We start from the raw sequence: 14,957 nt of genomic DNA on the forward strand, positions 1-14,957 counted from the left end.
TGTGCTGATTTAATCCAAGTTAAGTGATGCAGTGGTGATATAAAGTGACAGTGTAAGGTATAGCAGCATTTCTCACTTAAGTAAGTGACAGTACAACTGTGTAAAGTGGTGCAGTGATGATATAAAGTGACAAAGTGACATTTTCTTAGGAGCTGCTCCCTATATATATATATATATATATATATATATATATATATATATATTTGTATATGTATTGTCTGCTTTTTAACAACAAAAGTGGAGTTTTTCCACACGTGACTTTCAGTTTCTGGGTTGCAGGAGAAGCGAGACTTGATCTCAGGAGGTTAACGAACAAAAGAGGATTTTATTCTTAACCAATGACCTTTAATTTGCACATGTATGTGAACAATACAGTCCCGTCCCAATTAATTGTTCTGGCATAATTAGCAGGCCTTCATTCAACCCTTCATGAACGATGTCACATGCAGATTCAAACAGTGGTTCGTCCCTCCCCGCTCTGACACTCATGATAACTTCTCTTTCTTGGCTTCCCATTGGTGGGAAGTTTTGTCCTCACCTCATTCAGACCTGAACACTCACAGTTCATACGCCAAGACTAAAAATTTAACGCTGTTAGCTCCACCTTTACCAGCTCCAACGTAATAGGGGTGCAGGACACAGTTACACGTTGTGTGTGTGTGTGGGTGTGTGTGTGTGTGTGCTGCTGCTCCCCTTCAGCAGCATGTGCACGCTCTGGGTGTGGCTCTGACATCTGTAACCAGGCCCTCACCACTGAGAGACACAGCTGTTTAAATACATAGTGTCGTTCAAACAGCCGACATTTGCACTGACAGTCAGGGAGGATGGAGAAATACAGAGATATGCCCAAGTAAGTACGCACATCTTTAACTTTTTTAAATTCATATTTCAGTTATATATTTTAATTTCCATTTATCTATATGTTTTTATTTATTAGAAATAATGTGAAAGTAGTGTCATTTTGGTCATCTACTAAGTTATTTTTCTTTATTTGATGTTTTTCTTTAGTTGCAGGTTTTATTAAAAATGTAAAAATGTAAGAAGATTAGTATATACATATATAACATATATAACAACTATAACAACTAAAACACATTCATGACAGGTATTTTTGACTTTTAACAATTTGTATTTCAACTTCTTCTTTGTAAACACATTTTAAATTACAACTATAACTTTATAACTTTAACATCATATTTTAATTTATTTTATTTTGAACAGTACATATAACTCAATATGCAAATTCTCATAAACAACATAGATAAAATATAACATTTCCAAAAAGAACATTATTTATTTGTTAATGCTAACAACTACATCGTACCGTAGTAACATTATTTTAATGTTTATAAAATAATGACTTGTGTAGAAAGACATTTGTGTGAGTAACTGTTCGATGCAAGTGTTTACAAACTTTAATGAGTAAGATTTAATTATTCATCTTTTATTTAACAAATACATTTTGTAACCAATATCAATTATCAATTCAATTACAAGAAGTTTATAAAATAATAAAACAAACTATATATTGTCTTCTGTATTCTACAGTCTAGCACATAATTTATCATTCTTCTTACATTTATTACATCACAACTACTTTAACGTTTGTTATTGTGACTGTATTTTTAGTTTATTTCTACTTCCTCCAAAGTTCTCCACCTAACTTCCTGCTTCAGACTTTGATGTTTTGTCGTCTTTGTTCAGGAGGCCGTGGGACACCTGCCAAGAGGTCCCCGTCATCAAAGACGAGCAGACGCCATGGAAGATGATCAAACTGCTGAAGATCGTCTCTTTGCTTGTCGTCGGTGTATTTGTGTTTGGATTGGCGCTGTGTAGCAAGGTTTGCCATCATTTACATTGTTTGTATACACGCATGGATTGGGATTTGTGACTAAATTCAATGCGAACTGTGAGAACATACATTTTAATTTGAGTGTAATTCAAATCAGAAGCCCTCATGTCACTGTATTCACTTCCTTTAAACTCCTCTCCAGGCGACCTTCCTCCTCCTCATCACTTTGTCCAATGAAGGCACGAAAACCCTTCCAGGTGAAATGAAACCTGTCGCTCTGCTTTGTATCGGCTGCGCTCTCATTGTGTCCAGCGTCTTGCTATTTCTCAAAAGCATCTGGAAGTCTTGTTACAAAACATCAAAGATGCCAAGAAAATCCACTGTTGCCCTGGTAAGACAAAAGTCAAGTCTCATTTCATCTAACTGATGCAAACCAGAGCCTGGCACTGCATCAGGAGTCCTGACTCTTTTCTCTACCAAGTTGTTGAATTTCATGAACTTCTGCTTCTTCTTCAGGTCCTTTTCTTTGAGTTCCTGGTGGCTACAGGTGCAGCCATTCTCACCATAGTGGCGATGCCGCACTTGGACATCGTGACCAACGTGACGATATTGAACGGTGTAGCCGTCCTCTCTGCGCTCCTACAGATGATCACTCAGTGCACCGCCAAAGAAAGGAACCGCTTCCTGCTGCCATCTATCACCGCCTTCATTCTCATCATTATAGGTTTCGGCCTGTTCCTCTACTTGTACATCACAAAGGATACTACTGACATCAAGATGATCACTTGGGTGGGACTGGCTGTCGGTGCGTGCTTCTTGGTATCTTTCAACTGGTGGGAGAGCTACTTTAGACTGATCAGCGAGAACAGCAGCTCCATCTTCCTCAGGATCCTGTGTAAAGACATGACAAAGTGCCAGAACGTGCTGAACATCCTGTCCAGCCTTCTCAGGATCGCCGTGACCGCCTGTGTGCTCGGAGCCTACGTCCCTCTGAACAAAATGGACTGGGACATTGTGACCTCCATCCCGAGGCGCGAGACAAAAATCATAGCCATCATCATTGGGGTCCAGCTGATCTCCTCTGCACTCTGCCACTGGTTTGCTTTGGTAGCCTGCAAGATGCACGCCCTGCGACGGTGCTTCATCCTGCCTCTGTACCTGGCCTCTCTGGCCGTCATGGCTCTGTTCATCATCCCCGTTATTGTTTACTATCAGGACTACAGAGTAAGTCTGAACGGGACTGCAACAAACTTCACAGGATACTGCATTGAAGTTGTAGACGGAAGGAACCGAAGCTTGACCGGCAGCGTGTTCCCAGATCTGGTTTATGATGTTACACACAGTCTGTGCTTCCTGGACATGTCCAAGATAACTGACATCGGCATATTGACAGGTAATTAAGTAGAGCATGGTAAAATAAGGTAGCTCCTTAAGACCACTGCACCCTGTCGTACATATCTGTCAGCCCTAGTAGTGTTAAGTTGTGCACAGGGAAAAATACACACTTTAAAACTTTGGGTCATGTTAACGTTGAATATCTATTTTATTATTTAGTGCAGCATTTTCCATTTGATAGAGATTAAGGCACTTTCCAAAGTTGGCATTTTTGTCTAATGTACTTTATTTTTTATCTACTTATTTTATTTCAACATGCTGCTAAACTGATAGGTGCGTATTGTTGTATATTGTATAAACCTACGCTTAACCACAATGTCTGTTGCACTCTGTCACACTTAGTTATTGTTTGATTTATTCTATGTTAGCTTTATTTGATTTGATTATGTTTTTATGCTTATTGTCACTCTGATCCTTTCCCATCTTTGTATTGAAACTGTTGCACAATAATTTCCCTCGGGATCAATAAAGCTTCTTGAATCTTGAATCTAATATGTTTCTTAATCTTCCTTCAGGTGCAGCAGTGTCCTGGTGGCTCGGTCTTGTGTTGGCCACCATCCACCTGTGGTACCTCAACGTGTATCGTATCCAGAGGACCCAAGACCTGTTCATCAGGAGGCTGTATGAAGGAACCTTTATCGAACAGTCTCTGCTCCTCAACACCCGATTCGACATCCAGACCAAAAACAGGTCAAAGACGTAAGTGTGTCTGGGAATCATTTAAAACGAGGTTGTTGAATCTTCAAGGCATTTGGACTTGGGTGCAAATTCTAGGCTGACACGTTTAGGCTATCAAGGTGGCGTTACATGGTCTCTTCTCAAAACAAAAATATGTTTCTCAAATTTGCAAATCTTGTCATGTGAAGTTTCAGGGGATTAGACATGGCGACGGTGTATCTGTGTGCGACCATGTGGCATGAAACCTACGATGAAATGATGAACATCATCATATCCATTTTCAGGTGAGTGTTTGTTGCATCGGTCATCTTTCCATTCCTTTGAATGAGGTCAGTTATTATTTTGATGGGTCAAAGGGATTCAATTTCTTGCTTTACACTTCTGCATATCAAGCAGTTCAGTTGAAGAAATGCCAGATGCACTGTACCGGGAAAAAAACAAAAGATAGTTGCGACATTTGTTGCTGTCACAGGATTTTATTTCCCAAGAGACTGTGTCCTTGGCCCTGACACAGCAGTGTATTCTTAACATCCACAACATTCACTTTATCAAAGTGTATTTCATCACAGTTCCTCTTTATGTTTCTGCAGATTGGACAAATACAGACCAAAGAATGAGCCAAAGCACACTGATTTCACCTTCGAAGCCCATATTTACTTTGATGATGCATTCGAAGATGTCAGTGGGAGTCAGGGTCGTCACCTCAACAAATACGCAAAGGACCTTGTGAAAATCTTCACAGAAGTTTATAGGTGAGACACTTGTTTCCAGATGGTGTCTGTAAACACAGGTATCAAAGTTAGTCCATGACAAATTACTGTCAATGTTCTCTCATTTTCTGTCATCAGCATCTTCACAAACATTGATGATAAGTTCTTCAAAAAGAAACAGCAGATCCCTGATCAGACGGTCATAACAACGCCGTACGGAGGTCGTCTGGTGATCACCATGCCTCATGGGAACATCATCATGGTTCACTTCAAGGACAAAGAACTCATCCGCCACAAGAAGAGATGGTCTCAGGTAGAACAATAATGACCGGTAGACCCCAGAAGGGTCATTTACACATACCATTTAAAGTTCAAACCTCTCCTCACCCCAACTAAACATTTGTTTAGTTAATTCTTATTATTTATTTTTTAGGTCATGTACCTTTACTATCTTCTGGGCTGGAAACTCATGACTAAATATTACGCACGCTGGCAGAAGGGAGAGGACGAGCATGAGCTGAAAGCAGCGGTTCAGGTGAGAAAAGAGAAACATCAAGAGAAACTTTTTTTGACAAGCTTAAACACGCATCCACCTTAACGTGAATCAAAATACATGGTCTATTCCTCCAGAAAGAGAAGCACAACACCTACATCCTGGCTTTAGATGGGGACACAGACTTCCATCCAGCAGCTGTGATGCTGCTCATCGATCGTCTGAAAATGTACCCACGTGTCGGGGCAGCGTGTGGCAGGATTCACCCCATTGGATCAGGTGGGCACATTGTACAATCAAGATAAACTAGGAAAAAGAGAACACAGGAAAAAAACAACTAAAAAGACATTTAAACAACTCCAGTCTTATGAACACAGTCCCTCTGTACTTCATCTGCAGGTCCTGCAGTGTGGTTCCAGAAGTTTGAATACGCTGTCAGTCATTGGCTGCAGAAGACAGCAGAGCACGTGATTGGCTGTGTGCTGTGCAGCCCCGGCTGCTTCAGCCTGTTTAGAGCGGAGGCGCTAATGGACGACAACGTGATGAAGAGATACTCCACCAAGTCCACAGAGGCGAGCCACTACATCCAGTACGACCAAGGTAACAGTGTGTTTGACCGAATGTCCTGTCCCCATGATACCTCTTTCCCCCCGATGACTAGGGTCAGACCAGGTTTATCTGACCTGTGTTTTACGACCTAGGTCACAACCCTGGAGCAATGCATACTAATTACCCAAGTACTTAGCAACCCTGGTATTGTGTCATTCTCACTGAAATCAACCCTTGTGTCCAACCTGAGTTGCAAAGCCAAGTTTGCCAACACTGGTTAACCCCTTCAAACACAAAATCAACCCAGGTACAACCCTGGTTGAGGCCTTATGTGAAAGGGGTCGGTCTTGGTGGTATCTTTTACAGTCAGTCTCTCCCTTCTCCTCCTCCTCCTCTCACATATAAACACATTTTCTACTTCCCACAGGTGAGGACCGCTGGCTGTGTACTCTGCTGCTGAAACAGGGATGGAGAGTGGAGTACAATGCAGCATCTGATGCTTACACCAACGCACCTGAGGACTTCAAAGAACTCTACAACCAGGTGAGTGCTGCAGCTGATCAGAACAAATTCCACTAATATTATGACGGCCATAAAATAATCCCAACAACTGGACAAACGGATATATTTGCACATATCAGAATTATCTATGAATGTAGATGTCTTGCGGTACAAGTTGTCATTGAGCGAAAAATCATATTAGTCTTGCTGAGGATTTTTTGCCATCCTCAGCGTCGGCGATGGGGACCGTCCACATTGGCCAACGTGGTGGATCTGCTGGGTGCCACCAACATCGTTTCCAAGAGAAATCCATCCATGTCCAAACTCTTCATGTTCTACCAGCTCTTTGCCATCACCTCTGCGATCCTGGCTCCAGCAACCATCTGTCTTATGATCGCAGGTTGGTGTTTTGTGTCTTTATGCTCCACTTCCTTCCATTTTTATAGCATCAATTAACTCAAAAAGTACAAGAAGCCTGATAAAATCTCACTACATCGACAGAAATCATCTTTGTGTAAAACGTATTTGAGGTACACTTCGACGTTTTAGTTTGTCTCATGTCCCATCCGCTAAAACATGCTAGGGACGGGACTTATGAGCTATACTGCAGCCAGCCACTAGGGGGTGATCGAGAGGCTTTGGCGCACTTTTGGGGAGCTGTCAAGCAGTCCATCGTAATATACAGTTTAGGTTTGAGGACCTAATCTCTGTTCATACAACCTTTTGCAAACTACGAGATCAACTAGACTTCACTGGACATATTTTTCCATTGTTTTTAAATTAACTGGTACACGCCTCCTATTGTTGCCTGTAGGTAGTGTGACCTTCATCGTTGAAATCCCAGCCAGTGGTGCCCTGGTCTTGGCTGTGATACCTCCTGCTATCTACTTGATTCTTTGCTTCAAACTCAAAGCTGACACTCAGATAACTATTGCAGCAGTAATGAGTGTCATATATGCATTCCTCATGTTGGTGGTGATAATGTCAATTATCGGTAAGTATGTATTCAAACAGGAATAACTTTATGCATCCACATTAATCAGACATTGTAAAATCTTTTTGCAAATTTTTTAAAGTTGTGTTAATCCTACAACCTCCCTTTATCTTACCTCAGGCTCAATGGTGAAGGACCAAACCATCCTAACACCCAGCAGCATTTTTGTCGTTTCCATGGCCATCATTTACATCATCACTGCGATAATGCATCCTCAGGAAGTCCATCTAGTGTTCCACGGCTTTCTCTACATCATCTGCATCCCCAGCGCCTACCTTTTGCTTACCATCTATTCCATGGTCAACATGAACAACGTATCTTGGGGCACCAGGGAGACGAAACCTGCCCCTGGAGCTGTTACAGCGGAATCTGTCACCCAGCAAACAAGGACCCAGAAAGGTAGATGTCATGTTGACACTGAAAATAGTTTATTTTCAAGTCTGTCACAGTGCAACATTAGATCTGTATTATACTGGAGTTTGTGCTGAGTGAACTGAAACTGATCTTCGCCCTTACAGCAAAAAGCGCCTGCCAACGGTTCTTCTCATGGGCCAAATGTTGTAAAAAATCCAACCAGAGCTCTGGAGAGGGGCAGCACGTTGTCAACCAGGAAACCCTGATCCAAGAGTCTGCACAGCCAGAACTCCAGCCCCGAAACACTATCGTGGAGGACGTAGCAGTCCCAGAGGAAGAAGTGACGTAAGTCCTGAAGGTGGAACAACGATTCAAATGTAGAGTGCCGGTATTCCAATGTGTGAGATGTTAATAATCATTTTCTAATTGTCTTTCAGGCCAGTCGAGCCTGCCTTTGACTCACCTATCCTAGGTACAATTTTGCAAAATTGTTTGAAAAATAAAAAATTCCAGCTCACTTGTTAATGTGATGTTATCAATACCTTCCTCTCTGGCTCTTCTCTCCAGGTTGGATCACACAACTCCAAAATGTGTCCACTGACATGCAGCTGCAGGAGTACTCACTCGACAAGGTGTGTGTGTCTAAATTTATCAGGTTAACGTGATCAACGGTCTCTGAATCACACTGTCAAAGTGATGCTCATCATGTTCAGTTTCCCAACGCAGGTGAACACTGACTTTAACATGACACTGAGACATTTGCAGTAGTTTCTTTATGTGCTGTTTTTAAACATGCAACAGAATAATTGATTGAAAGGGTTTCTGTGTTTCTCTGCAGGAGGAGGAGGAGTTCTGGACAGAGCTTCAGAAGAAGTACCTGGAACCTCTGCAGGACGACAAAGAGAAACAGAAAAAGATGGCCACTGAACTGCGAGAGCTGAGAAACAAAGTAGGTCTGGGGAACTTCGGTACCTATCTAACAGGAAACAACTGTGCAATCAATGTTGAATTAATCTGATCTGTCTCATTACGCACAGATCAACTTTGCTTTCTTCATGCTGAATGCCCTGTGGCTGGTGGCAACATTTACCCTCCAGCTCTTTGAGGCCTCCTTCTCCATCAAGCTCCCCAAGGTGGACTTTGACCTCGAGTACACCGGAGAGGACGTAACGATCGATCCCATCGCCTTCATGTTCATTCTGGGATTTGCAACATCGGTTGTGATCCAGTTCCTTGCTATGCTGTACCACAGGTGACCACTTACGACAAATGACTTTGTTTCTCTAAAGATTTTCATAATGTCTGTTCAATTTTTTTTGTAAAATTTTCTTTCGTTCTGTCTTCATCTAGAATCTACACTCTGATCCATTATGTGGCCTTTCTGGACACAGAGCTCAAAGAGCAAAAACCTGAAGAACCCTACCTACCAGGCAAAAAGGTATTTACAACTATTACTGTGACTTACTGCAAGAACTAACAGTAGCAGTTACTCATACAGCTACAGCTGCGGCTTCTACTAGTGTTTAGTCTTTTACTAAGCCTGTTGCTGCTACGAGTCAACTACTGTTGAAACAACTTGCAAAATAACCAGAACTGTAACTAATTATTTATTCATTGTTTAGCGCAAAGGTCAAAGTACTTATTTAGAAAGAGCAGTGATACTCCAAATAATTCTTATTGTTGTTTTAAAAATATATAAATTGCTAAATGGCACAAAACCCTGATCAGATAGATTTGGATCGAGCAGTGAAGCGTTTTGATCGCTGCTTTTGCGATGAGCACCTTGCGTTTTTCCGCAGGAAGGTAGAAGGTAGATGGTTCAGGGGTTGCCTCTCAAGAATAAAACAACAAACCAACACAACTAGCAACGCTCGGCCTGATCGGGGCGTATTCAACATAAAGGGCAGCGAGGTGCGTCTCATGTTTTTGCAACCTGCAAATCCATTATTGTAAACAACATTTTAATATGATGAGTCCATACAACACTGATGAGTGGGAATCGTTGTTAGAGAAAGGAAATTAAATTGCCCTTTACATACTTTCTGTTAATTAATGAAACTAGCAGTGACTGGGTGTGTTGACATGAATGACCTCACCCTCCTGCTACAGTCGTTAGCAAATACTTTCATCGCCTGCCAGAAAGGCTCCAGGTGTGGTGACATTTGATTCAACTGATATTCCTTCTGTGTCTTCCCAGGTTAACTCTGTCTCAAACACCGACACCAGCGTCGACAGCGGCAACTGCGAGCCAGATTACGACCCCGACTACGACTCTGATTTCGATGACAGTGACGATGAGGAGTTCTACATAAATCACAATGCCGGCGCCATCATTTAAACACGGTCCTTTTGTCCTTTTTAGCACTTTTAAAATACCCACTGTACAGAATTTGAGATTTTACAAAACAATGTCTTTACTGAATGTATATAATTTATGTTTACAATGAATCAAGAAGAATTTATTTATATAAAAAAACGTCTTGTTTGTTGCAAAGTGCTTCTCAGAAAAACCACTGAACAAGAGCAAGAAAACCTCTAAACACTTTTGTGTGAGTGTGTGTGTGTGTGTTGTGTACACAGGACAACACCATGCCAGTAAACGTAATGTTAATGCTATTTATGAAGGATCTGAAGTTATATTTTACTGTAAATGAGTGTGTTACCTGTGTCTAATACACTTTAATGTGAAGAGGAATGACACAGTAAGGGTAATGTGAAGAGGAATGACACAGTAAGGGTAATGTGAAGAGGAATGACACAGTTAGGGTAATGTGAAGAGGAAATCAGGGAATCTTTAATAGAAATGTCGAGAAGTTCAGCTGCTCGGAAAGCTGACTGTTTGTTTTACACTGTGGAGTCCAAATCCAAATCTTGAGGAATGTAAAAATGCACATTTTATGTTATTTTTTTGTTTTGCATTAGATAGCTGTATGCTAAAACTGTATGTGTATCAGAGGAGGCACGCCCAAAGACGGATGTGATCCAAGCAAGGCCGGCAGAAGTACGGATCAGGAAGTAGGGAAGCTGCCATTGTCCATTTTAGTTCTTTTTCTCAATAAAGCACTTTGTGATGAAGTCTTTTAGATGGCTTGGCTTTTGTTATGCTAAGTTCTGCACAAAAAGTAAATTCTGTTTGTGCAGCAGTAGAATTTGTTTCATAATTGACTTGAGAAAGAAAGGAGAGAGATGAATAGCTTTGCATGTTGTGGACACACTGATCTTAGAACCCATCGGGAGCAATGGCTAATATTTCTGGTTTTACGGTGTAGCCAGATATCCGAGGCCGAGACTTTCTCATTTTAATGGCGGTCATCGTCACAGTCTGATTAGAAAGAGTTGGAGTTAATACTACTCAGACTCCGAATGGAAACCAGACTGCTTCCTCTACCCAGATCTTGTCCCATTGTCTTTATTTCTACGCAGAATCAGTTTAAAGAGATTAAAGACACAGTGATGGGACTTTTCGGTTTTTCTTTCTTACTGTAACTGAAAGGATGTTTGGGAAAATGTGACATTGGACTATAAGTTTATTATCAGGCTGTCGTTATCATACAGCCACTAAACTGCAGTGTTTCAGGCTCTTGTGTTTCATGACACCGTTCATGTGAAAAGAAGTAGGTGATTACATAAGAATGTGTTATGCAACTTCCCGCATCCCCTGGCAAATGTTGACCATCATAGGTACAGGCAGAGCTCCTGTACTGAATGACTGTGCATGACTACACAGGAAACGGGTGTGAAAGAATAATTCAGAAGGACACACCGCTGACTAATTAAAATGCATGATATATTTAGTTTGGCCTCACGCACACACTCACCTGTACCTGCATGAACATGTTCAGTGTTCAGGTAATTATAATTAATGCATGATATATTTAGTTTTGCCTCTCACATAGGCTACACACCCTCGTGAGATCACACGACAGCCGCGGTTATTATCTGCATGAAAAGGTCACGTAGTCAAAAAGCAGCAAATATTTAATTTATTCTATTTATGTTTTGATGCTTTTATTTTCTGGAAATTAATTAATGCATTTACATACTGTGTTTATTTCAAATATCTGCACATGATGGCCATTTTATGGGCTGGTGCAGCTTAAGGGTGGTTGTGGCTCAGGAAGTAGAGCGAGACGTCCATAATTCGGACGATCGGTGGTTCAATCCCTTGCTCCTCCCGTCCGTCCAAATGTCATGGTGTTTGTGTGCAAGACACTAAAGGGGGCTGTAAACTCAGTGTGTGACTGTGCATCTGAACGATTAGATCAGGTCAAAGATTTAAGACTAACACAAGCACATTTCAGGCGGTGCCAATGAGATGACGTTCACGTCCAATCTCCTACGTCGGCCTCATTTGAAAGTGAAGTGAGAGTCATTGGATGGATGAAATAGTTTTTTGAAACTATTTTTAGGAAGTCATGGGTTGATTGATAAGAAAAGGAAGGGAGGCACAGATGGCTAAATAAAATGCTAAGATCGATCATAATGATATACATTTAATACCTATATGTATAAACATACATATTAAAAGATTCATGGCTGCGTACAATTCAGTCCTTTTTTGTTCTACCTGCCCACCGTCTTTCCTGCATATCAGAACAGGGCCGAAGCACTTCACTCGTACAAAAACAAAACAGTATCAGTCATATTAGTATCTGTGTCCTGTTGTGATGAGGGGGCACTTATTCCAGATGAGCTGTCCCTTTCCTCCAGTATGTGGTGAACTTGTCCGTGCACAAGTTCAAGGAGAAAGTTGTTTTTTCATGTCATATGTCTTTCACAATTGCAATCCACTCCTCTTTCGATGGGGAATCTTTTTATAGCCATATTCTCGTAATTGCTTTTTTACTGGCTACCAACACTGGCAGGAAAAGGTCTATACTGTACAAGCTTGCTTGGGTACAAACTCATACAGTTGATGCACTTCACCCACGCCCAGTACTGGACACACCTCTCGCCTCCCATTGAGGGATACGCATGTGCATGCATATGACTAACTCTAAAACTAATTGGTTTTATTGTTGGTGTGGAGGAGCCCTTCATTACTGCAGGTTACCTTTATAAGCAGATAGCCTATTATTAAGTGATGAGTAACCAGCGAGCTTTTAAATTTGGTTTTGATCAACTCAAATACCTGAAAACCTGTTTGATCTGTTTGTTTATGTGATAAAATGCCAAACCCCCGTAAATGAAGCTACGCCGAGAGTTTCTGGTTGAGATTGATCAGCTGGTTTTATTTTTTAAGGTGTTGAAATGTCATCAGTTTGCAGGTATTTGGTCACAAGCCAAAATATTGGACAATACATATTGAGCTTATGATGGCAGATGAAAAGTTAAGGGATCGCCAAAGTGATCACGTTTGCTGTGCAATGTTTCATTACAATACCTCCAATAGTTGTTGAAATATCTCACACCAACATTGCCGTCCTCGGAGCCACTAAGGTGATCAGATGAACCAGCTGTCTCTCATCGTGTGTAACAGGCTGCCAGTCGAGAAAAGCCTCCAGTACCACTCTCTGCTCTTCTTTCAATAAAGAAATACTCTCCAGTCCTGATAAAACTGTTGCTAATGAAGCAGCTACGCTAAACTTTTAGGAGATGCCATTGTTGTTTTGAATGTATGTCCATGTCATCGTTCAACCCTCAACTGCCACTGGCTCCTCACAGGACACCCACTGATTGGTCCCCACTGCTGGTGGTTCGGACATAAAGTAACTTATCAAGATGGATTTTCGTGTGACGCGTGATCTTGTGATACCTTAAGACTCCAGCTTTGAGTGCAAGGTAACCACAACACCAACATGCTTAAAAACAGATGCCGGCTTGTTGTGGAAATGGATTCTTCAATAAAGATCAACAAACAGGATCAGCTTTTTCTCCGGGGTTTATTTTTCCAAAGCATTTTCCTCTGCAGACAAATATACGTTCATCCCCACATCCTCACAAAGTTAGAATCTAGCAGGAATGACACAGAGCCGAATCGTGCACAGGACGCGGACAGCCATGGTTGACGTCTTTAGACCAAACAAAACATGACTTAGACATTACAATTCTGAACACTCTGAACCTCTCTCATCACAAGGTCTCTAACACAGAGTCCACATGCACAAATATGCCATTATACCATCATGAGGCAGTTATTTGCATTATCCATTAAGAAGGTGAGACAGAGGAGACACTGAACTGTGTCTGACCTGACAAAACTATGATTATGAATTACAAATATCCAAAATTCCCACAACAGGCTCTTCAACCCAAACTTTCTAAGTGTAAGCTGTACAGTATCTGTACCCAATCTGTACTAGAGACCTGATGTGTTCCCCTGACCAATAGACTATCCTGACCCTAACCGTGTGTGCGTGGGGTTTCTTTGGGTTCTCCATCTTCCTCCCACAGTCCAAAGACGTGCACATGTTAGGTAAATTGGTGACTCTAAACTGCCTGTAGGTGTGAATGTAAATGGTTGTCTGTCTCTGTTTGTCTCCTGTCCTGTCCAGGGTGGACCCCGCCTTACGCCCGATGTCAGCTGGGATTGGCTCCAGCCCCCACGACCCCGATAGGGACAAGAGGTTGGAGATGGATGGATCTTTGCACATGCGTATAACAAATGAATCTCCCTGAATGAGGAGGTCAACATGTTTTTACTAAAAAGCTCCCTTGAGTTTATGCATATAACATGACATATGATAATAGTACAATTGACATTCTAATGACGGCCATGTAGCCTGATAGGTATTTGTTTTTGATCTTTGGAAACCACTATTTAACATTCTTCACAATTTTCTGTCATTTCAGGACCAAACAATTCACTGATTAATTGAGAAAATGCTCGAGAGATTAATCAATAATGAAAATAATCATTAGTTACGGCCCTGTAGTGAAGCATTAAGCAGCTAAAGAGCCAACTATGTCCCTCGGGAGTTGGTGGAAACCAAAAACAGAGCTAAAGTGAGAACTGGACCAATCAGATGGACACAAACACGACTCTAAATAAATAAATGCTAATGTCGCTACATGCTTTCCTCTATGTTTAAGTAAGCTACTGTCTGCTCACATGTTCAACAAGTCAGCTTGTTCACCATTGGATGCAGTGAGTGTACGTGAGGACAGTTCTTTGAATAATGACATGGCTTAAAAATGGCTTTAATAAACATAATGGCAGGAACAAATGAACACACCCTGGAGAAGTGTTTGTGTGGTTGAAACAAGTGTAGAAGTGGAAAAAGTCTACTGTGTGCAAAAAATGATCTGAAGTAGAACCTAAAAAAAGACTGTGGCCAGACATGCATGTAATCCTAACATCAGAGAACAAATGATTTAATTGAGTCAGCATATTTCCAGTGAATGAGAGTGTTTGTTAGTTGGTAGAGATGGACCGAAGTCTGCATTTCAAAACTTCAACATTTACATTTGTGTTATTATAAGTCAGACCAGTAAGCACTTCCATGACTTGGTCTCAGCGGTGCAGCTGATGTTTTGGTCTTCTAGCTGCTT

The 14,957-nt window shown here is 41.4% G+C and overlaps 1 protein-coding gene across 1 annotated transcript; it reads left to right on the top strand.

Annotated features, from left to right (window-relative positions):
* The first annotated feature begins 782 nt into the window (after nt 1–782).
* Nucleotides 783–10,542, top strand: LOC310955893 (chitin synthase chs-2-like). The gene is made up of 22 exons (XM_083925973.1): nt 783–850; nt 1,705–1,840; nt 1,995–2,183; nt 2,309–3,185; nt 3,703–3,886; nt 4,054–4,149; nt 4,456–4,617; nt 4,714–4,888; nt 5,009–5,110; nt 5,206–5,347; nt 5,468–5,668; nt 6,045–6,160; nt 6,350–6,518; nt 6,933–7,112; nt 7,233–7,511; nt 7,631–7,811; nt 7,904–7,938; nt 8,034–8,098; nt 8,305–8,415; nt 8,504–8,718; nt 8,817–8,904; nt 9,664–10,542. The coding sequence occupies exons 1-22, from the start codon at nt 825–827 to the stop codon at nt 9,802–9,804; spliced, it is 3,870 nt and encodes a 1,289-aa protein (XP_083782099.1). The 5' UTR covers nt 783–824; the 3' UTR covers nt 9,805–10,542.
* Nucleotides 10,543–14,957: the final 4,415 nt, after the last annotated feature.

Source organism: Echiichthys vipera, assembly GCF_963691815.1.
Source record: "Echiichthys vipera genome assembly, chromosome: 13".
Taxonomy (NCBI): domain Eukaryota; kingdom Metazoa; phylum Chordata; class Actinopteri; order Perciformes; family Trachinidae; genus Echiichthys; species Echiichthys vipera.

Excerpts from the sequence above, each read along its gene's own strand:
- LOC310955893 (XM_083925973.1), top strand. The coding sequence starts at position 825 with ATGGAGAAATACAGAGATATGCCCAA. Across the intron at positions 1,841-1,994 it reads GATTGGCGCTGTGTAGCAAG|GCGACCTTCCTCCTCCTCAT; the intron begins GTTTGCCATCAT and ends ACTCCTCTCCAG. Across the intron at positions 8,416-8,503 it reads TGCGAGAGCTGAGAAACAAA|ATCAACTTTGCTTTCTTCAT; the intron begins GTAGGTCTGGGG and ends CATTACGCACAG.